Genomic DNA, 22,101 nt, shown 5'->3' on the forward strand with positions numbered 1-22,101 from the left:
TTAAGCTATTCAATATTTATTAAAAAGACATACACAATATGTGATTAAAACATGATAGTCAAATGTGTGGGCTACATACATAATATGGAGTTATGCATAGAAATCATTAGTTGCTCATAAGTCCTTTTAAGATGATTTTAGGTGCATATGGAAAAGACAGTGTCTGCGTAGTTCTGTGTAGAACATAAGGACATGTTCTGTGAAAAAAGGAATTTCAGTCTGGTCTGTGTCTTGGGTGGGGGAAACCAATCCAAGAAAGTCTGTAGTTCGTGATTTCTATCACAGATTTACATGCGACGGTCATGCGGTGCATCTTAAGACGCAGAAGTTTCAGCAAAGGATTAATGGATTTCCAACACTAAAAATCACTTGCAGTAGCTCTGCTACTAAATTTATTTAAAAATGCCTATCCCTGTACAGCTATGATCAGCTGTTCCTTCATCTTGGCTGAGCTTTCAATGTTGTTATGGGAAAGGATGAAGCTGATTGTTTGGTTCTTGTCACATGACCCGTGGTGCACTTGCGGCATTCTGAAAAGTTTAAATGTTTTTATCTCGATGCGGTGTGGACGCGCCTGGAAAAAATGAGCGCGTCGCTTCCATTATGAGCACGTCTGCTGCACGTCTACATTTGAAATAACGAACTTGAGAGTGCAAAAGACGCGATATGTGAACGGCCCCTTACAGAGTCACAGCGCGGACCTTTTCTATCCCGAAATCAACCGTGTGCAGAGTTGTACATAAAATCGCCTGTGAAATAAAGAATGCAGTGGCAGCAGGCTGGGTCATTTTTCTTATCCTCGTCCAGACCAACTTCATGTCATTAGCCTTGGATTGCGCAACTGGCATGACATTTGGATCTTACCGCACTGCATCTTATTTCATCTCTGTGTCTGATTTGAAGCGGGCAGAATGCTAGCGCTAACAAGCTGTAACTGACGAAAATTTTTACCCTTCTGGTCAAATATTGCGCTGCAAAGAGCAATCATAGTTTTAACTTGTCTATAACTTGGCAAATGACTATGAAATCAGCGGGATAATCAACGGCTAGCCGCGCATTAAAGGATTTTAAATGCACTTCGTGGTGGTTCTTTGCCTCCATGTCATACATTTAAAATCGGTGTGATCGTGGACTTGAAGCTTAAAGTTGAGGACTTGCAACTCAACTTGGACTTGACTCGAGACTTTTCTGTCTTGACTCGAGATTTGAATGCAAAGACTTACTTGTGAGAGATTTACTTGTGACTTGCAAAACAATGACTTGGTCCCACCTCTGATAATTCCCTCTCATGAATAATTCTCCTTATAATACAGACTGTGTCAAAACACTTAAGAGATTAACAGGAAAATTCAGATTCTGCTGTAAAGCAGGTTTAAGTTTGAAATGACATAAATTCAGCTGTAAACAGTTCTACAAAAGACAGCAATGTAGTTATTCAATTAGAAACAGTTCAGTGTTGACTGAATTCAGTTAGGTACCAATGTCAATATTGCAAGATGCGATTCAGCTGTAAAGCAGCTCTACAGAAGATGGTATGCCATCATCCAGCTTATGTGAAACTCAAGATTTGCTTTCTTTCTGGAAGTCTTTACACAGTGAATGCACATGACAGGCTTCTCTCTGATGCACCTGAATGATTCCTAGGTTTTTCTTGTCTGTAAAACTCATTCCACACTGATGACATTTAAACAGGTCCCTCTTGAGTAAATCTTCATGTGGTACCTAAGGTTACCTTTTCAGTTGAAACTTCTCTCCAGTGTGAATTCTTCTCATGTGGGCTTCAAGGTATCGTTTTTGATTGAAACTCTTTCCACACTGAAGGCATGTGAAAGTCTTCTCTCCAGTGTGAATTTTCATGTGAACTTTAAGGTTTCGTTCTCGCTTGAAAAATGTTCTACACAGATGGCAGATGAAGGGCTTCTTTCCAGTGTGAACTTTAATGTGGTAATTAAGGTTTCCTTTTTTGTTAAAACATTTTCCACACTGTTTGCAGGTGAAAGATTTTTCTCCAGTGTGAATATTCATGTGGATTTTAAGGTTTCCAGGATGACTGAAACTCTTTCCACACTGATTGCATGTGTAAGGCTTCTCTCCAGTGTGAATTGCCATGTGCCTGTTAAGGCTTCCTTTATGAGTGAAACGGTTTCCACACTGTTGGCAGGTAAAAAGGCTGTCCGTGTTGTGAATTTGCCTGTGGATGTCAAGGTTTCCTTTTTGATTGAAACTCTTTCCACACTGATTGCATGTGTAAGGCTTCTCTCCAGTGTGAACTCTCATGTGCGTGTTAAGGCTTCCTTGTTGATTGAAACTTTTTCCACACTGATTGCATGTGTAAGGCTTCTCTCCGGTGTGAACTCTCATGTGGACTGTAAGGTTTCCATGAAAACTGAAACTCTTTCCACACTGATTGCATGTGTAAGGCTTCTCTCCAGTGTGAATTCTCATGTGCGTGTTAAGGCTTCCTTTACAAGTGAAACTGTTTCCACACTGTTGGCAGGTAAAAAGGCTGTGGACGTCAAGGTTTCCATTTTGATTCTCATACTGATCTTTCTCCTCAATTTCATTCAGTACGTCCCTCTCCTCTTTCAGTGCCATCAGGTCTAAGGTGGAAAAACAAACATATAAGTTAACCCCAGTTTAATGGCTCAAAGCAATCAACATCAAAACATGTAGATATGAAATGCATGTATGCTAGATTCTACACCAGGGTGTCCAAACCAGATCCTGGTCAGCCGGTGTCCTACAGAGTTTAAGTTGGCCATTATACAATGAATTAAAAAAACTACATTATCTAGATTTCCTAAACTCAGTCATTAGATTTAGACTGATCTCAGTATACCATTATGTCTCCTATAGGATAAAATGCAACAAATTTAGAGGGAGAGGAAAAAGGAAAAGGGGACAACCCCCTGCCCCCACCATCAGATGAAAAATGCATCACACATTAATTCCTTGTAAGGTTTTATTAAAGGGGGCAATGATGTTAGCCAATCATAAAAGTGGGCGGTTACACTGACCTCTTGAAACACCCCAAAACCAACTGTTAGTCAGAGAATGATAAACAGGGTGGAAAAGGTCATAAATTACTTCATTTTGAATGTTTTTCATCCAAAAAAACTTTAATAATATTATAATTACACCTCAGGGAACCTAATAAAAAGTAACAAAACCATGTTTAATTTGCGGGTCACCATGGCTACAAGAACCATGATTTTTTTTTATTAGTGTTAAAACCATGGATAACTTTCGTAAGGGAACATGGAAACTCGGAGAGAATATTAGATGTGTTGGTGGTGGTTCACAGGATTATGAATGTAGCCTAACGTTACCTGAAAGGTAATGGGCTTCGTTTTCAGCCTTCTTTTCTTGGCGCCGGATTGCTGATGTCTTTTCTTGGGCATAGTTATCCATCAATTATGATCATTTGCATTCAGCTGCAAACATGAGGTGCGAGCGGGCACGAATGTGGGAATGGTGCCATGTTTTTTTTGAGCAACTGGGATGGTGCCCCCCTGGGAGTTGGTGCCCTACGCAAACTGCGTACTCTGTGTATAGGGAGCAGTGGTACTGCTAATAATGTAATATATTAAAGCTGCAGTCCGTAACTTCTTTTGGTTAAAAATGATCCAAAATCAATATCTGAGCAAGTACATAACCAACCAGTGTTCAAAACTATCGCCTTACTTTAGCCCGATTCACAACGGTTAGCTTATAATAATGTGGAGGTTTTCGCGGGAAATTCGAGCATGGCACTTCATCATTATGTCTCATCTGTAAACATAAAGAAGTTTTGCCGGCTAGTATGCTATCGCATGTGAGGATCCTGCAGGTGACGGATCGTTTATAGCCTTTTCTCACAGCAGCTAGAATAATGAAATGTTTGATGGCGGATTGTAATCCAGAAAGGATTATGTGTTTATGAAACACGTGAATGAAATTAAATTATATTTCAGTTTTAAATGTGCTTCTGATTACAGATAGCCTGGGATTACACAAGATTTGTTTTTTAAAGAAAACCAGTTCGAAGGGAAAATAATTTGCTTTTTGGGTTAAAAGAATTTCTTAATATGAAATTCGAATGGTATGACAATTAGATATTAGACTGTACAGAAATTTAAATCTACACGCTAAAACACACTATACTCAGTCACGCAATGCTGATGTTGTTAACATTATTAATTTGAGAATAAAGTATAACAATAATAATACTTTGCATGGTTTGATGTGATATGAACTAACTGATCATTAGATTAAATCATTGATAGCACGATTTATGGTAATGCTTTCTTCCTTTTTTCGCAAACGTGGCAGACTTGTTACTTGTTCAGATGGCAATATACGGGGGAAAATTCTTGTTTGGGTCATATATTCCAAGACACAGGCTAGAATCTGTGATTGCGAAGTACAGTAAACATTCACACTGGTGCGGTGACTGACAGCCACACATTCACCTCAATACATCAGATTCATTTAAACTTAGTGCAAATAGCCCCTGCTGAATACATGTATTCTAAATTCATTTCCATATGTGGTACTAAATACGATACAGGTCAACTAAAATCAATGACGCTGTCAACATTGGACTGATTGGACTTGTTTGAGAGTCTCCTAGCTTTGCCTGGAATTTAGGCAAGAGTGAAGTAAGTGCAGTCGAGACAGACAGCTGTCATATCTTATAGTGCAGTGGTGCCCAACCCTGTTCCTGAAGATCTACCTTCCTGCAAAGTTCAGTTCCAGCCCTGATCAAACACGGCTTAGCCAGCTAATTAACATCTCTAGGAGCACTTGATAATTAAAGGCAGGTGTGCTGAAGCAGAGTTGGAACTGAACTCTGCAAGTAGACAGATCTCCAGGACCAGGACCAGGACCAGGGCGCCACTGTTGTAGTGTGTCAGCCACCTACAGTATGACATCAAAGGAGGATAGTGTGATTCACACTCATGTGCTTTGTTATATAGATGTAATTTAAATTCTGTTGTTTTGATATGAAAACAAATATTATTTATTAAGAAAACTAAAGTACTTATGTAATTTGGGAATATACACATGAAATTTGAAGATAAATTAAAAAATAAAAATAAAATATTTTAGAAAAGAACAAAACATCATGGTAGTTCAAACCAATGAGAATTAAGTTGCCACCAGAAGGTCATTTCCCATTCTATCTTTTAGGCCTGGTCCACACTAATTTGCTTTTGTTTGAAACCTTCCGTCCACACTGAGATAACATTTTTGTCAAGGAAAACTGAGCTTTTTGAAAATGCTCTCCAAAGTAGATAAATTTGAAAACTGCGTTTTCACGTTTTAGTGTGGACTGTGCAAACGGTGTTATTTGAAAACGATGACACGTTTAGTAACTGTCCTAGGTAATTTTAGACCAATCTCCAGCCTTCCCTTTTTTATAATGTCTTAGAAAAAGTGGTTAACACACAACTACAGTCTCATTTGGATAAATGTAATTTGAATGAACCATTTCAGTCTGGATTTCATCCTCTCCACAGTACAGAGGCTGCGCTTCTAAGAGTAGTGAATGACCTTCTCCTTTCTGGAGAAACTGGAGTTGTCAGTCTTCTAGTCCTCTTGGACCTGAGCACAGCTTTTGATACCGTTTCCCATTCTATACTCCAGTCTCGTTTGTCTGCGGCCGGCATTACAGGAACTGTCCTGCAGTGGCTAAGCACATATCTCTCAGACAGGCAACAGTTTATTAGCATTGATAACAAGTCTCGTTCTGTCACTTCTTCCTGTGGAGTGCCTCAAGGATCTGTTCTTGGTTCACTTCTGTACTTAATCAACATGCTTACTCTGGGTCAGATCATCAAGTACCATGGTATAAATTTCCACAGTTATGCTGAGGAAAAATTGAATACTGAAAAAACAGAGATTCTGTTAAGCCCTATTCGGACTAGTTAGAGAAATGTGTGTTTCACAGACGTACTTGGTGATTCTAATCCCGTCCGAATCTGCCATGTCTGTGTTTTTCTCACACAACCTCTGTAATAATTCCAGAGCAAATTACCTACTGTTTTTCAGCAAACTCAGTGATCCTCTGAGAAAACTAATCCCGTCCGAATGCGATGTCTGTGATTGCCGGTGAGATTTTTTTTCACAACGCGATTTCCTTTGTGTTTTGGCCAACGTGAATCACCGTAGACGCTCTTACCGTGCTCAAGTTTTATATATTTGCCTCCCGGCAAGGAAAAAATAAGTAAATAAATTAAAAACAATAATAAAATCAAGAGTCGGATCACGTAAACCATTCAGACTGGCTATTGTAATATCTGCGTCATCTAAAATTACTCGCGTTCATTTCTGCACTCAATTACATAATGTTTTAATTACATATGCACCTTTATGAAAATTAAACACGGGTTTACTACAAATAAATAACTAAAGTAAAACTAAAGCAACCACACATTAACATGGTTTTGGTATACTAGCCATATAGCTTCACCATGGTATTTGTAGTAAAACTGTTATACTAATGGTAATCAATCCGAATGACACACAATGCACGCAAACAGCGCGTGACCTTTGAAACGTACAGATGTACCAAACAGACCCTCCCACCTCTGTAATAAACACAGAGATGTTAGTCCCGTCCGAATTTGTACATGAAAATCGCAGACGTCAGGTGATAAGAATCGAAACTCAAACGTAGTTTAGAAAACTAGTCCCGTCCGAATAGGGCTATAGTTGGCCCTCTCCTCTCATCTTGACTTTTCTAATATCGAGTTACAGTACATTCTTCCCCTACTGAACATAATCTTGGTGTACTATTTGATTCTGCTCTATACTTTGAACCCCATATCAATTCGTCAAGTATTGTTTTTACCAACTTCGCAATATTGTCCATTTACGACAATCACTAAATTTCAAGGATGCTGAAACTGTTATTCATGCTTTTATAACTTCATGCCTGGACTATTGTAACTCCTTGTTATATGGCCTACCTAACGCAGCCCTTAATTGCTTACAGCCAATTCAAAATACAGCTGCTCGTGCCCTTACATTTACCAAAAAATCAGCCCACATCACACTCATATGACCCTCTTCATAAATATCATTCATTTCTGTAGAGCTGAACATTTTTTAACGATCAAATGAGTGAGTTCAGCTTTGAGAATGAAAACCAACCTGTTTGTTCCTCAGGATCTTCATGTTTGACTCTGAATGTTTCTTCAATCCTCATGTCTTCACTCTCCTCTTTAATAAACGCCATCTTTGTTTGTTCCTCAGTATCTTCATGTTTGACTCTGAATGCTTCTTCAATCTTCATGTCTTCACTCTCATCTTTAATAAACACCATCATTATAACAGTGTGTCACGTGAATCTCAGTTGCTTCAGCAGGAGTTTTTCTCTGCGTGTGGACACTTTGTCATGTTTAAGAAGAAAATAATTAACAGAAAGTAAATTATTCTCTAAAATAAAAGTAAACTATATCTATGGTGCGTCTCAATCAGACCCCTAGTTCAGTAGTCAGCGCACCGGTAAGGGAGTCAGTCTGACTGACAGTTATGCTGCCTTCACGTACTTTCGGAATTATCGTAAATACGAGTTTCCTAATCGGAAATTGGACGTGAACGGCCTCTCAAGTCGTATTTACTACTGGGAAATTCGGAAATAATTTTGATACCAGAGTTTCCGAGCTGGGTGGGTCATGAACTTTAAACATGGTGGAGGTGACAATCATTGCTGTTCTCACAACAACTACATCCCTTTGTCTTGTCGCTAAAGTAGTGTATTTATAGGCTAGATATGAACGATCACGCAAAGCATATTGTATGTTTTATAAGCAGTGAAATAAGCATATTGACAGAAATACCAGAATTGTCAGCAAACTGCATGTATAGAGCGGTGAATGTTTATATGATTGTCAACCAATGAGATGCTACATTTTATTCTTTGCGACATTAAAACACAACTTCATAAGTGGGAAATAGGAAATTTCCGATAGCACGTGAAGGCAGCATTAATGGACTTAAATGATTTGATTAAAATATATAGGTAATAGTAGGTATTTATGATTTATATTTGGTATTATTATTATTAATGTTTTTTACATATTAAATAGATTCCACTTTAATGAAACCTGGTTTGTAAAAGTTGTTATTACACCGTTTGTGTTTGTGGTAACACTTTACAATACGGTGGCACTAATATGCATCAATTCATGTTTAACTAATGTACAGATAATCATGAGTTAATACATAAGAACTAAACCATTTTTTAGTAATAATTTATTATTATAATTACTGCATCAGCAACAAATTAACATTCTATATGATTCATAGATTAAGTAATAAATTGTTATTAGTTAAATGTGTCATAATGTATTAATTCCCTATTACATTGTGTACATAGCTTTGAGCACTGTGGTAATCAACATATGAATTTGCAGCATTAGTTAATATAATATGTTGTTAGGGAACTAATACATCGACACATTTAACTAATAACAATTTATTTATTACTTAATGTTTATTTGTTGCTAATGTAGTAATCTTTAATAAATGGTTTAGTTTTTCATGAGTTATTAACTGGTGATTATCTGTGCATTAGTTAAGCATGAATTAATGCATATTTGTGCACCCTTATTGTAAAGTGTTACCGTGTTTGTTGATCCCGTTTATCGACAGCGCGCGCTGATTCGAATCACTGAATCATTTTACAAATGATTCTGTTCGGATTAGTTTCTCTCATCACTTCTTTCCCGCACTTGAACGATGTACTTATTCACGATGTAGGGAGAGAAATGAGACGCACCTTTTCTGTTATTAATGAGGACACGTTTTACTCACAAAAATAACGCTAGTAATACACCGTTATATTTATGATTTATGAATTTATTTTACGTAGCTTGTAAAACAATGTAAAGCTGTTTGAACTGATTTAAAAACCACAAACCTTTCTTCAGCCGAATCACAACAAATGCAGGAGCGCGGCGCAGCTTTGTGACGTCACATCGCCAAACCAAAATAAAAGTCCCGTTTACACAATGAGGTTTATTATATGCGTATGATAACGCATTTCCACAATTAGCATCGTATATATTCATTCATTCCCCTCTTTTGGAAAGTCATTGAAATGGATTTTTTTCTTTTGCTATTGGGTCAAATGAGAACACACAAATATATTTGTTGCAGTTTCCATACATTACTACAGAAGTTTACACAACTATGATGATTTTCACTTCCGAGAGCCCCAGAAAATGTGAAAACGGTCTATACATACAAAAGGTAAAAAAAAAATTTAAAAAGTGAATGTCTTTGGGATGAAGAACATCCTAAATGCATTTTTATCTTTGCCTAAAAGTTGTGTTTTCTCTAGGAGGCCAGCTAAAACCTCAGCATACTTCAACAGTCTGAGGTGTTTCTCCTCGATCGTAAACTCACTGGTGAAAAGAGAACAGTGGAGAGAAACAGTCTTGTGGACAGTACTCACAGTGAGCTCATCTCCTCTGACACAGACCCTCAGTGCGCATCAGGAAAGAAAAGTTTCTGATCCAGAGAACTCAACCCATATTTATATTGAGATCAATGAGCCTTTTCAGGAGAATATGTGTCTTTACTGAATTTCACAAATAAAACTCAGGCATATTGTTTAGGGTGCATAAGGTGTTTGTGTATTAAGCAGGGTGAGCACAGCCTCTGTCTTTATTATGTGTGAACTGGAGTGGATCTAGCATTGATTCATCTAGCATTGTGCGATGAATCAAACAACAGAAAAACCGACAAAGAATTTGTCATCCTTGCAAGAAGTTATGATGAGTCCAATCTGGAGGTGACAACGAAGTTCCTTGAAATGCCCATATGCAATGTGGGTAATGCAGAAAAGCTATATGAAAAGCTGTCCGTAGCATTGACATGAGGGAAATGCACTGTGTTTACCTAAGTTTGCATTTAATTATAACAGCTAGAACATTTTTATTTCAGTTTCACATGATCACAGTTTACATCAAAGCTTTTGTCAAATAGGTTATTTTGTAATTTTGGGCGTATTGTTTTGATTTCCTGTTTTCAATAGCATTTCCTAGCATTCAATAGCATGTCCCATGGGAGAATGTCATTGCCTTCAACTCCGACAATGCAAGTGTAATGAAAGGCAGACACAATTCAGTGATTAGCAGACTAAGAGGAAGCCAGCCTAATGTCCAGGACCTTGGCTGCATTTGCCACCATGTCCAGCTTGCCACTGGTTGTGGCATCAAAGCAACCAAACTTCCAGTAGAAGACATGTTGGTTGGAATATACACCCACTTTGACAAAAGGTAAATGTAAAATAAAAGTACTCACTCACACACACATAGCTCTTTATCTAGTATTACACCATGAGCAAACTGAGACCACTTACTAAACTCAAAATTATTATTTCATTTCAGTGCAAAAGAGATGTGAGCTCTACAAGGAGTTTGTAGAGTTCGCAGACTCTGACAACCTTGAGCTGCTGAGTACCGGATGGCTCAGTCTGCTTACATGCATACAGAGAGTACTGAACCAGTGGAATGCTCTACAGGTAGGATTGTAATGGCAAACTCCACTTAGCAGATATCTTGTAAATGTATTATGGTGTGCTTCCATTGCATTTTTTAACCATATATTCCCACCCTATATCCCTAAATCTATAGGCATACTTTGACAGTCTTGAGGAGGTGGAGAGGAATGTCAAAGTTCGTGATCTGGCAAGCCATCTCCGTGATCAAGTTATGAACCTGCCTTTCAGGTGGGTGTCATGATCTCTTGGGATAATAATAGATTAATAGTCACAAACCGTATGATAATACAGTATGTATTATTTCAGTTATTTTATTGTGGTTACCTGTACTGTCTACAGTCAGAGGGAGAACAGATTCACAGGCTTGAAGAGGAGATGTGCAGGCTGATCAGGCGGTTTTTGGGCTACCTCATACCAGCCAGGGCCATCTTGGATGTGGCTCTCAGGGAGGTGAACTACGGAGAGGGACATCAATTGGAAGATGAAGACCTCTTCATTGGAGCAGAGACAAGTATAGTTTCAGCTATAGAATTTAAAGGGGTCATCGGATGCAAAATACACTTTTACATATTGTAAACATAATGTAACGTTGTAAAAATGTAAACATAAATGTGTGTTTGCAGTGTGCGTACACATCCACCCTATAATGATAAAAATCCACCCAGTTCTCTGTTTTGTTTTTTTTTAAATCCAGTTTCCCATACATTGATTTATTTGTGGCGGCCCGCCACAATATCAAAACTGACCACCACAAATAGATTTTCCGAAAGGCTTGACTTCGTTGAATAAACATGAGCACTGCACGTTTCAAAATTCAAACCCGGTGCGGGTGTTTTTATATCACTGAAGGAAACCGACTGTCTTCTGAAAATTTTGGATGTAATTTTCATTTCATCTTGCATGTAATGCCTGATAAAGCAGCGTTTGTGAGTGGAGCACTGCTTTTACAGCAGTACAGCAGTTACTGGGGAAACCTCGATCTCTCCCACTCTAAAAAAAAGTGCCTCCTGCTGGCAGAGAATGAATTTGCATATATATGGCGCCACAAATAGAGTGTAAGTCTCTGGGAAACACTGAAATCCCCAATAATAATGATCACTTTCTCAGATCAGGCTCTTCTGAGATTTTTGCAGAGTCACATAGTTCTGCACAGGCCCCTCCCACGATTGTTGATTGACACTGGCGTTTAACCATAGACCTGCCCTGAGTGAGCTGTCATCAGTCCACCATTGTTTCGACGCCGGAGCAGGAGTGGACAAGAATGGCTCCTAAGCGTGTTCTGTTGTTGGATGTAATAATGAACATAGCAGTCGTCATTTACTCCCGACATCTGAGCCACTGAAGACGCAGTGGATTACATTTGTTTTTGAAGGGAATGTGCCCCCTGATCTACCTAAATGCCTCTATGTTGGCGCAAATCATTCGTGATCCAGCTTTACAGAAGAAGTGAGAATACGGTTTTTATGAATCTTTGCAAATCGCCTTTCCTAATAATGTGCTAGTTAGCAAGTTTCACAATGAAAGCGGCTAAAGTTAAATCAGTGGTTCAACCGTAATTTTACGAAGCTACGAGAATACTTTGTGCACAAAGAAAACAAAAATAGCGACTTTATTCAACAATTTGTCTCCTCCACGTCACCCTATAGTTTTGGGGAGTGTCACATATGTAAACAATGTATGCTGTTCTGTGTCAGTAGAACCGTACACTGTTTACGTTGTTTACGTTTTGATCTTAATGTAAACAATGTATCCGCGTACATACGTTGTTTACATAAGTGATACTCTCCAAAATGGTGCCAGGGTGACGTGGAGGAGACGAATTATTGAATAGTCATTATTTTTGTTTTCCTTGCACACAAAAAGCATTATTGTAGCTTTATAACATTATGGTTGAACCACTGATGTCACATGGATTATATTAACAAGCTCCTTGCTACGTTTCTGAGTCTTGTAAGGATCCTTGCTATCTATGGGAGGGTCAGAGAGCTCTTGGAATGCATCAAAAATATCTTAATTTGTGTTCCAAAGATGAACGAACATCTTACGGGTCTGGAACGACATGAAGGTGAGTAATTAATGACAGAATTTTCATTTTTGGGTGAACTATCCCTTTAACAGTCTCTCAGAGAACTGCTCATCACCTCACTGAAGAGAGGGGCAGGGTCAGCAGAGCTCATTAGCATTTAAAGGGACATGCAACAAAACAAGTTGCTGTGAAAAGAGCTGTTGTTGACAAGGTAAAAAGGGTGCTGTTTTACACTACCATTGAGAAATTTTAACCAAAGTATGTTATATACTTTACATTAAGACCCTAACATCCAATGACCCCTTTAATATAGAATGCGATAGTGTAAGTTCATCTGCATTTAAATGAATGGGAAAATCCACATATTGCTTAAATGTAGGCAGATCTTCAAATAAATTACAAAAATGAAAATCTCCAAGAATTCAACTGGGTTGATCTACAGAATGATTGCAGCATTGTAGCTCTTCTCTATTCTCTCCCGTTCTGTCCGGGTACATAAATAAATATAACAATATTTTCTCTGAACTCCAGAGGAAGATAAAATGGTCTAGAGGAGATTGTTAAAATATCAAAATATGGTACTGTGTGGCCCAGCTTATGTCAACAAACACACCCAGCCCTCCTCCAATGGATTTAGATGAGCTACTCTTGTCTCTGTCCACTCTTATTGTTGTTACCCTGTTAGGCACGGCATTGCATGATTTAAGCCAAGCTTCTGTAAAGCAGACAAAATTGCTCTGATTTGCTACGAGTAGTGATTGTGAGGTATTTGCGGGAGTTCCACAGGCACCTGAAGGTAATCATGTGAGAGATCTAGCTTGCTAAACCGCTGACCTCCAGCCAGTGACGCAAATAAATCCTCAATCCGAGCTGTTGGATTTACAGTTATTTTGAAGCCTCCGCAAATTCTCACATTGCCAACCTTCTTGACTACTGGCACGATGGGAGTTGCCCATTCACTGAACTGAACAGGTGAAATGATTCCTTGATTGAAAAGGAGATCTAACTCTGCTTCCAAATTAAGTCTAATCAGATATGGCACAACTCGTGTTTGGAAGAACTTTGGCTGTTGTACTGGTTTCAAGATCTGGGCCAATCTTCTCTGTTGGCCCCACTGCGGTCACCTGCGCCCCACACATTCACCCGAGTATAAGGAGGAGAAGGTTTCGGGAGAGCCTGGAAGAAGATGGTTCTCAAGCAGGTAGCTAGTTGACATAACATATGCCATGTTCTGGATGGGGTATTTCAAAAGAAAAATGTACAGGACTGCTATAACTGTGGATGTAAACGAAGATGAAAAAGTAAATATGTACTTGTCAGGTTTTGGAGAGTTAGGCTAGTTGACATAATGTATAATGTAATGATCTGGCTAGCTGCAGAAGTATTGTTATGATAAACACAGCACTGGCAGCAATGTGTTTTAGAAGTGTTCAATTCTAAATGTGAGGGTTAAATTGTTTTCAATACAGGTGCACGTTGAGGCAGGCAGGCAGGCAGGTAGTTTCACTTTCACAACGAAACACAGCGTCTCCAGGACATGGCGCCAGCGGCAGCAACAATACTACAGCGAAAATAAAAATCACGCCCTCTTTCTTTGCGTATACATTTGGGCGGTGTTATGCAAATCTTCCCACACCGTGACGTAGACATGGGGGCGTGTTTAAATGAGCTGTTTTAGGAGGGTGTGGACGAGTCTTAACTTTTATAAAGAATATCTCTTTGGGTTTGAGTCTTTAGTCTTGGCAACTTGAGGGATCTTATCTATGCACAAACAGCTTGTAACACTCCAAAGAGAAAGGAAAACTTGAAATTGCATCATGACCCCTTTAAAATCTAATAAACTGTACTGATGTCCTTTGAATAAGCTGGGTTATAATAAATGAAAATTTGGCATTTCAAACAATCAAGGTAATTTATTTATTGTACAAGTTCGTAGGCCTTTCATGCTACACACACAGAACTTACAACAGATAATTAAAGGTATATTAGAATATGGTAACATAAAAATAAAACAATGCAGTAATTATATATATATATATATATATATATATATATATATATATATTGTGACGGATCGGTGGCCCTCCCCCTCATCATCATCACCACCCCGTCCCTTATTCGCCGCCCTTCACCAGGCTCCCGACTGGAGTGGGTGGATGAGAGGAGGGGAGTGGGTGGATGAGAGGAGGGGCGTGGGATCAACGCGGGCTGGCGGCGTGTGATGAGGCACAGCTGGACTGAATGAAGCCTCATCACCGCCGCTGTTAAATGCCCAGCGCGCCTCTCCTCGAGAGACCGGTCTCTTCCCCCGTGCATGCACGCTGGTGTCCTCGTGGGTCCAGAAAGGGTGCGTAGAGGGACATCGCGCCACCGGAGACGTGAGCTGCCGAACCCGCGGTCCGGACGAAAGCCGCACCCGTATTACGGCCGTCGGACCAGGATGTCGGGCCGTACAAGTCCTGCCAAAGGCCGTGGACGACGTGTAAGAGCCGCCGCTATGATGAAGCCGCCGCCCTCGCGCCCCGGACCCGAGTGGGAGCGCGTGCGGCCGCCGGACTCCGCCCCTTCCCTGGACCATTCCCCTCCTGGAACACTGCCCTCCGGCACAAGCCCCGCAGCACAACGAGGACACCAGACCCCCCTGTTTATTTTGGACACTTCTTCCCCTGGACACTTTATTTTGTCAATTTTGTTAATAAAAAGCCTCTCCGAGGCCTGACGCCACACCCACTGTGTCTGTCGTTGGATCCTCCCGTCACAATATATACGGACATACGTATTACACCCATTAACCTGTTTTGTGACTTTTCAATCCAGTGAAATAGTGAACTCTGTCAGGGCTGGAAGAAATTTGACTGAAGGAAAAAGTTTGCTTCCATTTCTCCAGTTGTTTTTTCAATTTGTCATCTCTTCCCTCAGCATGACATTCTCCACCTCAAGTGCCACAAGACTTTTTGAAGTACTAGGGGTATCTGCAGTTGCCATGTCAGCATCCGTTCCCTCATTCTCACCACTGCTAGGGACCATTTGTTTCTGCTGTTTAGGGAGATGGCTGAGGCTGATTTATATTTTGAATAAATATAATTATTCATCAATGAATCCTTATAAAAATACCACAGCTTCCAAAAATTTAAATAAGCAGCACAACTGTTTCCAACATTGATAATAACTGAACATTAAATCAGCATATTAGAATGATTTCTGAAGGATCATGTGACTGAAGATTGGAGTAATAATGATGCTAAAAATTCAGCTTTACATCACAGAAATAAATTGTATTTTAAATTATTTTAAAATAGAAAACAGTTATGTTAAATTGTGATGACATTTCACAATATTACTTTTTTCTGTATTTTTGATCACATAAAGGCTGGCTTGATAAGCATAAGAGACAATTGACCGGTACTGTACCTTGTTCCTTTTGTTTCATACATGTTATGACTTTGTGCCTTTTGTATTCTTTCAGAACACAAAAGATATTTTAAATATGACAATATGATGAAAGAATTTATTTTTGTGGTGAACTATGTCATATATTATTTTTTCCATTATTTTTTTCTCCTTCTTTACCACACACTTTATAAATCTTCTATGATTCCAGTGAGCCACACATTTTAAATGTATTGGTTCAGGCTGGCTGTATGGGCCAATGAACTTAGAAGCCATTCTGGTGGTAAACAAAAGTACAGAACTTTAAAAACAGCCTGGTTAATGGCAAACTGGACAACTGCACAACTTCAGTGTTGTTGATGGTGTTATCACTCGTGGCCAAAAACAAATCAATTTGTCCAGTGAGCAGAGTATTCTCTAGTTTTTGCAAGATCAGTAGACCTTCCTGCTCAAAACGCTCATTGAGCGCCATCTCAACAACATCAAGGACCTGATAAAACTCACTTCTGTGATGCTCTGTTGCTGTTTTTTGGCTTGTATGTGCTTGCTTCTAGACTAAAACGCTTAGGCAGTTGTCTCAGTTCTGGGACTTTGATAGGCTCTAGGTTTAGCGAATTGACAATCACAGTTGCCTGCTCAAAAAGACTTTGAAAGGCATCTTCATTTCTTTTGTCTTTCAAAACAGACTGAACACAAGAAACTGCAGCTTTCATGCCAGAGATAGTTTGTGTTTTTCTTTGGAGCGAGGTATTCAGACATTCCAACTCTCCAATCACAGCTCCTGCCAACCCTTCTAAAAAAAACAACAGAAGCCCAATAGCAACAATCACAGAAATTCAAGTGGTTTCCATTAAAATACCATTATGAACCATTAGCTTTTTCCAGTAAAACCATTACAAAATTCCTTTTTGTAGTGTGTTCTGGGCATTTTTCCAATAGGATTTAACATCCCACCATTAGAATCCATCACATACCAGTAGACACCATTATAGTTTCCATTAAAACCAGTACAATTCCCATTATAACCATTAAATCCATTACATTTTCTATTGTGTTTTGGGTAGGGAACACGAGACCCAGTACTGTCTTGCCTTTGAGAAACTGTTGGTGCATGCCATTGGCAGTGGATGCACTAGGAGCATTGCTTTTTGACATTTCCTCTAGGGAAGTGAGCACAGAATCATACTGCTTGAGAACAGATGTTATTGCTTGGTGTCGTAGCATCCATCTTGTTTGACAGAGAGGCTTTAGACTGCTTGAGATACCATGATCTGCCATAGCAATCTGGTTAAACATTTCTTTGAATTTACCAGACAAGCCACACAAATTTCCAAGCTGATGCACCCAGTCAAGAGAATCTCTCAGCAGTTTTGAAACTGTGCATGCCTTTTGAGTGACTAGGTTTACACAATGTGCTCCAGTCCTGCACGGCGTTGTAATTGCTAGTTTTTAATATTTGGGGGGCTTTTGGATTTAGGGCAGGTAACAGCCCTTGAAAAACTACTGAACTGCCTTAGTTTGATTGGGACTATGGGTCTCCAAATATTGAGAACAGGGCCCGTATTCACAAAATATTTTATCTTACCACTAAGAGTTCTCCTAAACAGCAGTAAAAGTTTCGGTAACACTTTATTTCGATAGTCCACTTTGACATTCTACTAACAGTAAGTAACTTTGCAACTACATGTCAACTAGTAGTCATTAGAGTATTAGTAGACTGTCTGCTTAATATCTTCTAACACTTTATTTTGATGGGTCCACAACATACTGACTATGAGAAACTTTGCATGTCAAAGTATGTCAACTTATTCTACTAACACTAAACCTACCCTACTGAGAGTTAGTAGACATGTAGTTGCAAATTAAAGAGAATTAGTTGACATGTAGTTACAAAGTTACTTATAGTTAGTAGAATGTCTGTGGACTATCGAAATAAAGTGTAACCAAAGTTTTTAGCTAAGAGTTGTCTCTTGAAACCTATTCACAAAGCTGCCGAGACAAACTTTTACTAAGGAATAGAGAGAAGTCTTAAAGGAACACACCACTATTTTTGAAAATAGGCTCATTTTCCAACTCCCCAAGAGTTAAACAGTTGAGTTTTACCGTTTTTGAATCCATTCAGCCGATCTCCGGGTCTGGCGGTAGCACTTTTAGCTGCAGCTTAGCATAGATAATTGAATCTGATTAGACCGTTAGCATCTCGCTCAAAAATGACCAAAGAGAGTCGATATTTTTCCTATTTAAAACTCGACTCTTCTGTAGTTACATCGTGTACTAAGACTGACGGAAAATGAAAAGTTGCGATTTTCTAGGCATTCTGGCGTAATAATCGAGGAACTTTGCTGCCGTACCATGGGTGCAGCAGGCACATTGATATTATGCAGCGCTGAAATACCTGGGGACTATTTTCAGGCGCTGCGTAATATCATTGCGCCTGCTGTACCAGATTCAATGCTAAGCTGCAGCTAAAAGTGCTGCCGCCAGACCTGGAGATTGGCTGAATGGATTCAAAAACGGTAAAACTCAACTGTTTAACTCTTGGGGAGTTGGAAAATGTGCCTATTTTCAAAAATAGTGACATGTTCCTTTAAGCTAAGAGTAAAGTCGGGGTTGACCTCGTTGCTATGGATGATGTCAGTATGCTTACTAACTATGCACACAGTGATTGGCTGATAGGGGGGGGGGTCTCTGTCAGAGATTTATTCATAGAAATATTGTAGAGTGCGATATTATTTTGGCATATTCAAATAAAGGTTTAAAAATGCAGGCTAAGTGTCACTAATTAAACAAGTACATGTTCAGCTAATTGACAGCCTCTTGTCAGCGCTGGAGTTTTAAATTCATGTTCTTTTAATTCAGAAAGGAGATCATGCTGTTATGTATCGATCTGCCGTTGGTCACACGGTGTCACGTTGATGCGAATTCGCAGGGCAGAGTTCACCAAGCTTGAACTTTGGAACGCAGCGAAATGCGAAAACTTTTCGCACGGGCTTGCGTTTCCGTTCTGATGCATTCGCATGCGTATGAATGGAAGTCAATGGAAGGAAAAGTCTAGTGTGACCGCGGCTTTAGGAGTACTACTCCTAACATTTCACAGATTTAGGAGCTAGTTTTAGCGCTAAAACACTTTGTGGAATACTCTTAGAGCAAAAGGACTGGCACGCCCATTATTTTTTAAGATTTTCTCCTAAATCAGCAAGTTATGAGCTACTTTTAGCCTTAAGATGTTTTGAGAATACGGGCCCAGAATAATAAAGAAACAATGGAGTCATGGGGAAAATCAGTCTTAAATATCCTTGAATAAAAACAAAACACTTCACTCAAGAACTTATACATTTTTGGACAGAACCAAAATAAATGACCTAACTTTCTCTCATTGGATTTGCATCTAATACATAACGGTAGCACAGAGGGGTATATAGAATGTAACCTGGTGTGAGAATAATGCAATCTGTGCACAACTTTATATTGAATGAGCTAAAAGTTAGAGCTGGTGGAACACTGTTACGGGGCTGACGAGACGAGAGGCGTGCGGATCCATGTGCAGACTTTTATTTGCAAGAGACGTGGTCATAACAGGCAGGGTCAAAACAATGGCAAACAGGTATAATATGGGCGAGACAAAGAGTAAACAGAGACAAGCGTGGGTCGACGATCGGCGTACAGAATCCAAAGGGGCGAGACAGGAGAGGTAATCCAAAACGTTAGCTATAGTCCAGGCAGGGGAAAACACAATCCGACAAGGGCAAGGCAAGGCAAGGCTAGGAAAACTAACGGGCTCTGTAGGGCAGCGATAATGCATACAATACTCGGCAACGGAGGAGAGAATGTCCAGGGTTGAAATAGTGTGTGTGATTGGTGATGCTGTGTGATCAGGTGTGCATGTGATTGGTGCGATGAGATATTAGTGACAGCTGTGATCAGAGTGGGATGATGGGAATTGGAGTCCATGTGATGTGTGGTGTGAAAGTCCATGTGGTGAGCGGGTGACCTCTAGTGGTGAGTGACCGGGAGTGCAGACCAGATTCGTGACAAACACCACCTAATGTCTTGAAGTGTCTTCTGAATATACCTAGGTCTTTCTCCCAGGACATCTTCAAATTTTGTGGGAGAAACCCTTTGAGTCATTGAAATATTCAACAAATCCAGAAACAAGACCCTTTGATTTTTGACTTCAGATGTCATACGTAGATAAAGATAGTCAGGGGATTTGTATGTTTCAAAATTGGTATATTACTTTTAACGTAATTCCATATCTAAAGAAATGAGAAAGAAATCGCTCCTTTTTCTAAACCTTGTCACTCTGAGGAAAACAGCAATTTCTTCCCAGAATGAGTTTGTAAATGATGGTTCAGTTCATTTAGATTCTTGAATAAAGGCACTTGTAAGGTCTCGCTCCTGTATGAACGCTCATGTGAATCTTTAGGTTCCTTTTTACTGTGAAACTCTTTCCACACTGTTTGCAGGTGAAAGGTTTCTCTCCAGTGTGAGCTCTTGTGTGTTTCTCAAGGTTTGCAGTGTTTTTTAAACTCTTTCCACAGTGATGGCACATGAAAGGCTTTTCTCCGATGTGAATTTTAAATTCACATTAATACTTTTTGAATAAATTATGACAGTAGTTGTATCTGTCTGTTATATCTTCTGTTTTATTGACAAATGGTAGGTTTAGGGGCAGGGGTTGGGTTACGTGCTCATAAATGTGTAATGCAATATAAATAAAACTGTTGTGGCTGTTTACATTGAAAAATCACACCCCAACATATATGCCATAATGGCAATGTTGTTACCCAATATATAATTTACAACCTGGTCTCACAGAATTCCGTGTAATGGATCCGTGCAGCATGGACCACAGCTGATGCCTGTCACTGACTTGCATTGGTATCACTTCTGTGAGCCCATCATGGAAATTCCGGCGATTCCGTGATGCCACCACAGATTCGGAGTTAAGGGTCTGTGGTCATTACATGGAATTGTGTGAGACCAGGTTAATAAGAAATAGTGAAAGCATATAAGATTTGCATGGAAGCAGGATGCAGTGCTCATTAGCATTGATAAACATGACTGAACATCTGATTTGTTTAACAAACAAGGTGTCACATGCACGCAACAACAGTTATCTCCTCACCTTTGAGAAAAACTGAGAATTCATTGCACAGACAGAATCTGAACTAAAAAGGCAAACTAGTTTCGGAAAAAAAAGAGGTCAATATTTGACTGTGCTCTACTAAAGAACTGTAGCAATAAAATAAAATACTAAGTCTATTCAGTTCATAATTTATTAAACTGATTTGATTGATTGGTGGCACTCAGAATACAATGCAGCATTACACCAGGTTCACACATTCTCTGTTTGCAGTTTGTATGCAGTGCAGTCCCTCGGAACAAGACTACGGGAACCAGACGCGTCCTCTGCTCAATCTGACTTGTGCTGCAGCTGGTTTCATCTAGCCAGAGGAGAACGGGCCCCATGACTGAGGCTGCTTTCTCCCAAGGTTTTCTCTCCATTTCTGTCACCGATGGAGTTTTGGTTCCTTGCCGCTGTCGCCTTTGGCTTGCTTAGTCGGGGACACTTGATTGATTGCACAGACACCATTGGAAGAGAACTGAACTGGATGATGACATCACTGAAGCGTCAATCAACCGGCTTTAGCTGGAAAATGACTCTTTGTTATTGTCCTCTTGCACTGTTGACAAACTTACTTTCTGTTGACACTGTAAAGCTGCTTTGACACAATCAGTATTGAATAAAGCGCTATATAAATAAAGGTGACTTGACATATTTTTTTCTCATGCCCATGTTAACAGGTTAGAGCAGGGGTGCCCAACCCTGTTCCTGGAGATCTACCTTACTGCAGAGTTCAGTTCCAACCCTGATCAAACACACCTGTCTGTAATTATCAAGTGCTCCTTGAGATCGTAATTAGTTGGTTCAGTTGTGTTTGATCAGGGTTGGAGCTGAACTCTGCAGGAAGGTGTATCTCTAGGAACAGGGTTGGGCACCCCTGGGTTAGAGTATTCACAGTTAGGGTGAGTAAAGTTTCATTTTTGGGTGAACTATCACTTTAAGAGAATATTACCATCTTAGTCCAACTGTGATTAAAAAATAAATTGTTCTTTCTTTAGACATAATGTGTTTCTGTCCTGAGTCTGTTGTTTCTGCCTGAAGCTAAACTACATGATTATTCAG

At 39.6% G+C, this 22,101-nt stretch overlaps 1 protein-coding gene and 1 long non-coding RNA gene across 3 annotated transcripts; one reads left to right on the top strand and one right to left on the bottom strand.

The window, feature by feature from the left end:
- Positions 1 to 9,059, bottom strand: LOC131539396 (gastrula zinc finger protein XlCGF8.2DB-like). 2 transcript variants are annotated; one of them, XM_058773969.1, is made up of 3 exons: positions 8,909 to 9,059; positions 7,138 to 7,293; positions 1 to 2,600 (listed from the first exon to the last, which is right to left on the bottom strand). In XM_058773969.1, the coding sequence occupies exons 1-3, from the start codon at positions 9,057 to 9,059 to the stop codon at positions 1,729 to 1,731; spliced, it is 1,179 nt and encodes a 392-aa protein (XP_058629952.1). In that variant the 3' UTR covers positions 1 to 1,728. The 2 variants fall into 2 exon arrangements, with proteins under 2 accessions (XP_058629952.1, XP_058629953.1); XM_058773970.1 differs by having other exon boundaries at positions 7,138 to 7,374; positions 8,909 to 8,965.
- Positions 9,060 to 10,131: 1,072 nt separating this feature from the next.
- Positions 10,132 to 21,734, top strand: LOC131539461 (uncharacterized). The gene is made up of 5 exons (XR_009270866.1): positions 10,132 to 10,271; positions 10,383 to 10,516; positions 10,629 to 10,723; positions 10,835 to 11,006; positions 21,271 to 21,734. It is a non-coding gene; the product is annotated as an uncharacterized LOC131539461 (long non-coding RNA).
- The last annotated feature ends 367 nt before the right edge of the window (positions 21,735 to 22,101 follow it).

The sequence above is a fragment of the Onychostoma macrolepis genome, chromosome 04, assembly GCF_012432095.1.
Source record: "Onychostoma macrolepis isolate SWU-2019 chromosome 04, ASM1243209v1, whole genome shotgun sequence".
Lineage (NCBI taxonomy): Eukaryota > Metazoa > Chordata > Actinopteri > Cypriniformes > Cyprinidae > Onychostoma > Onychostoma macrolepis.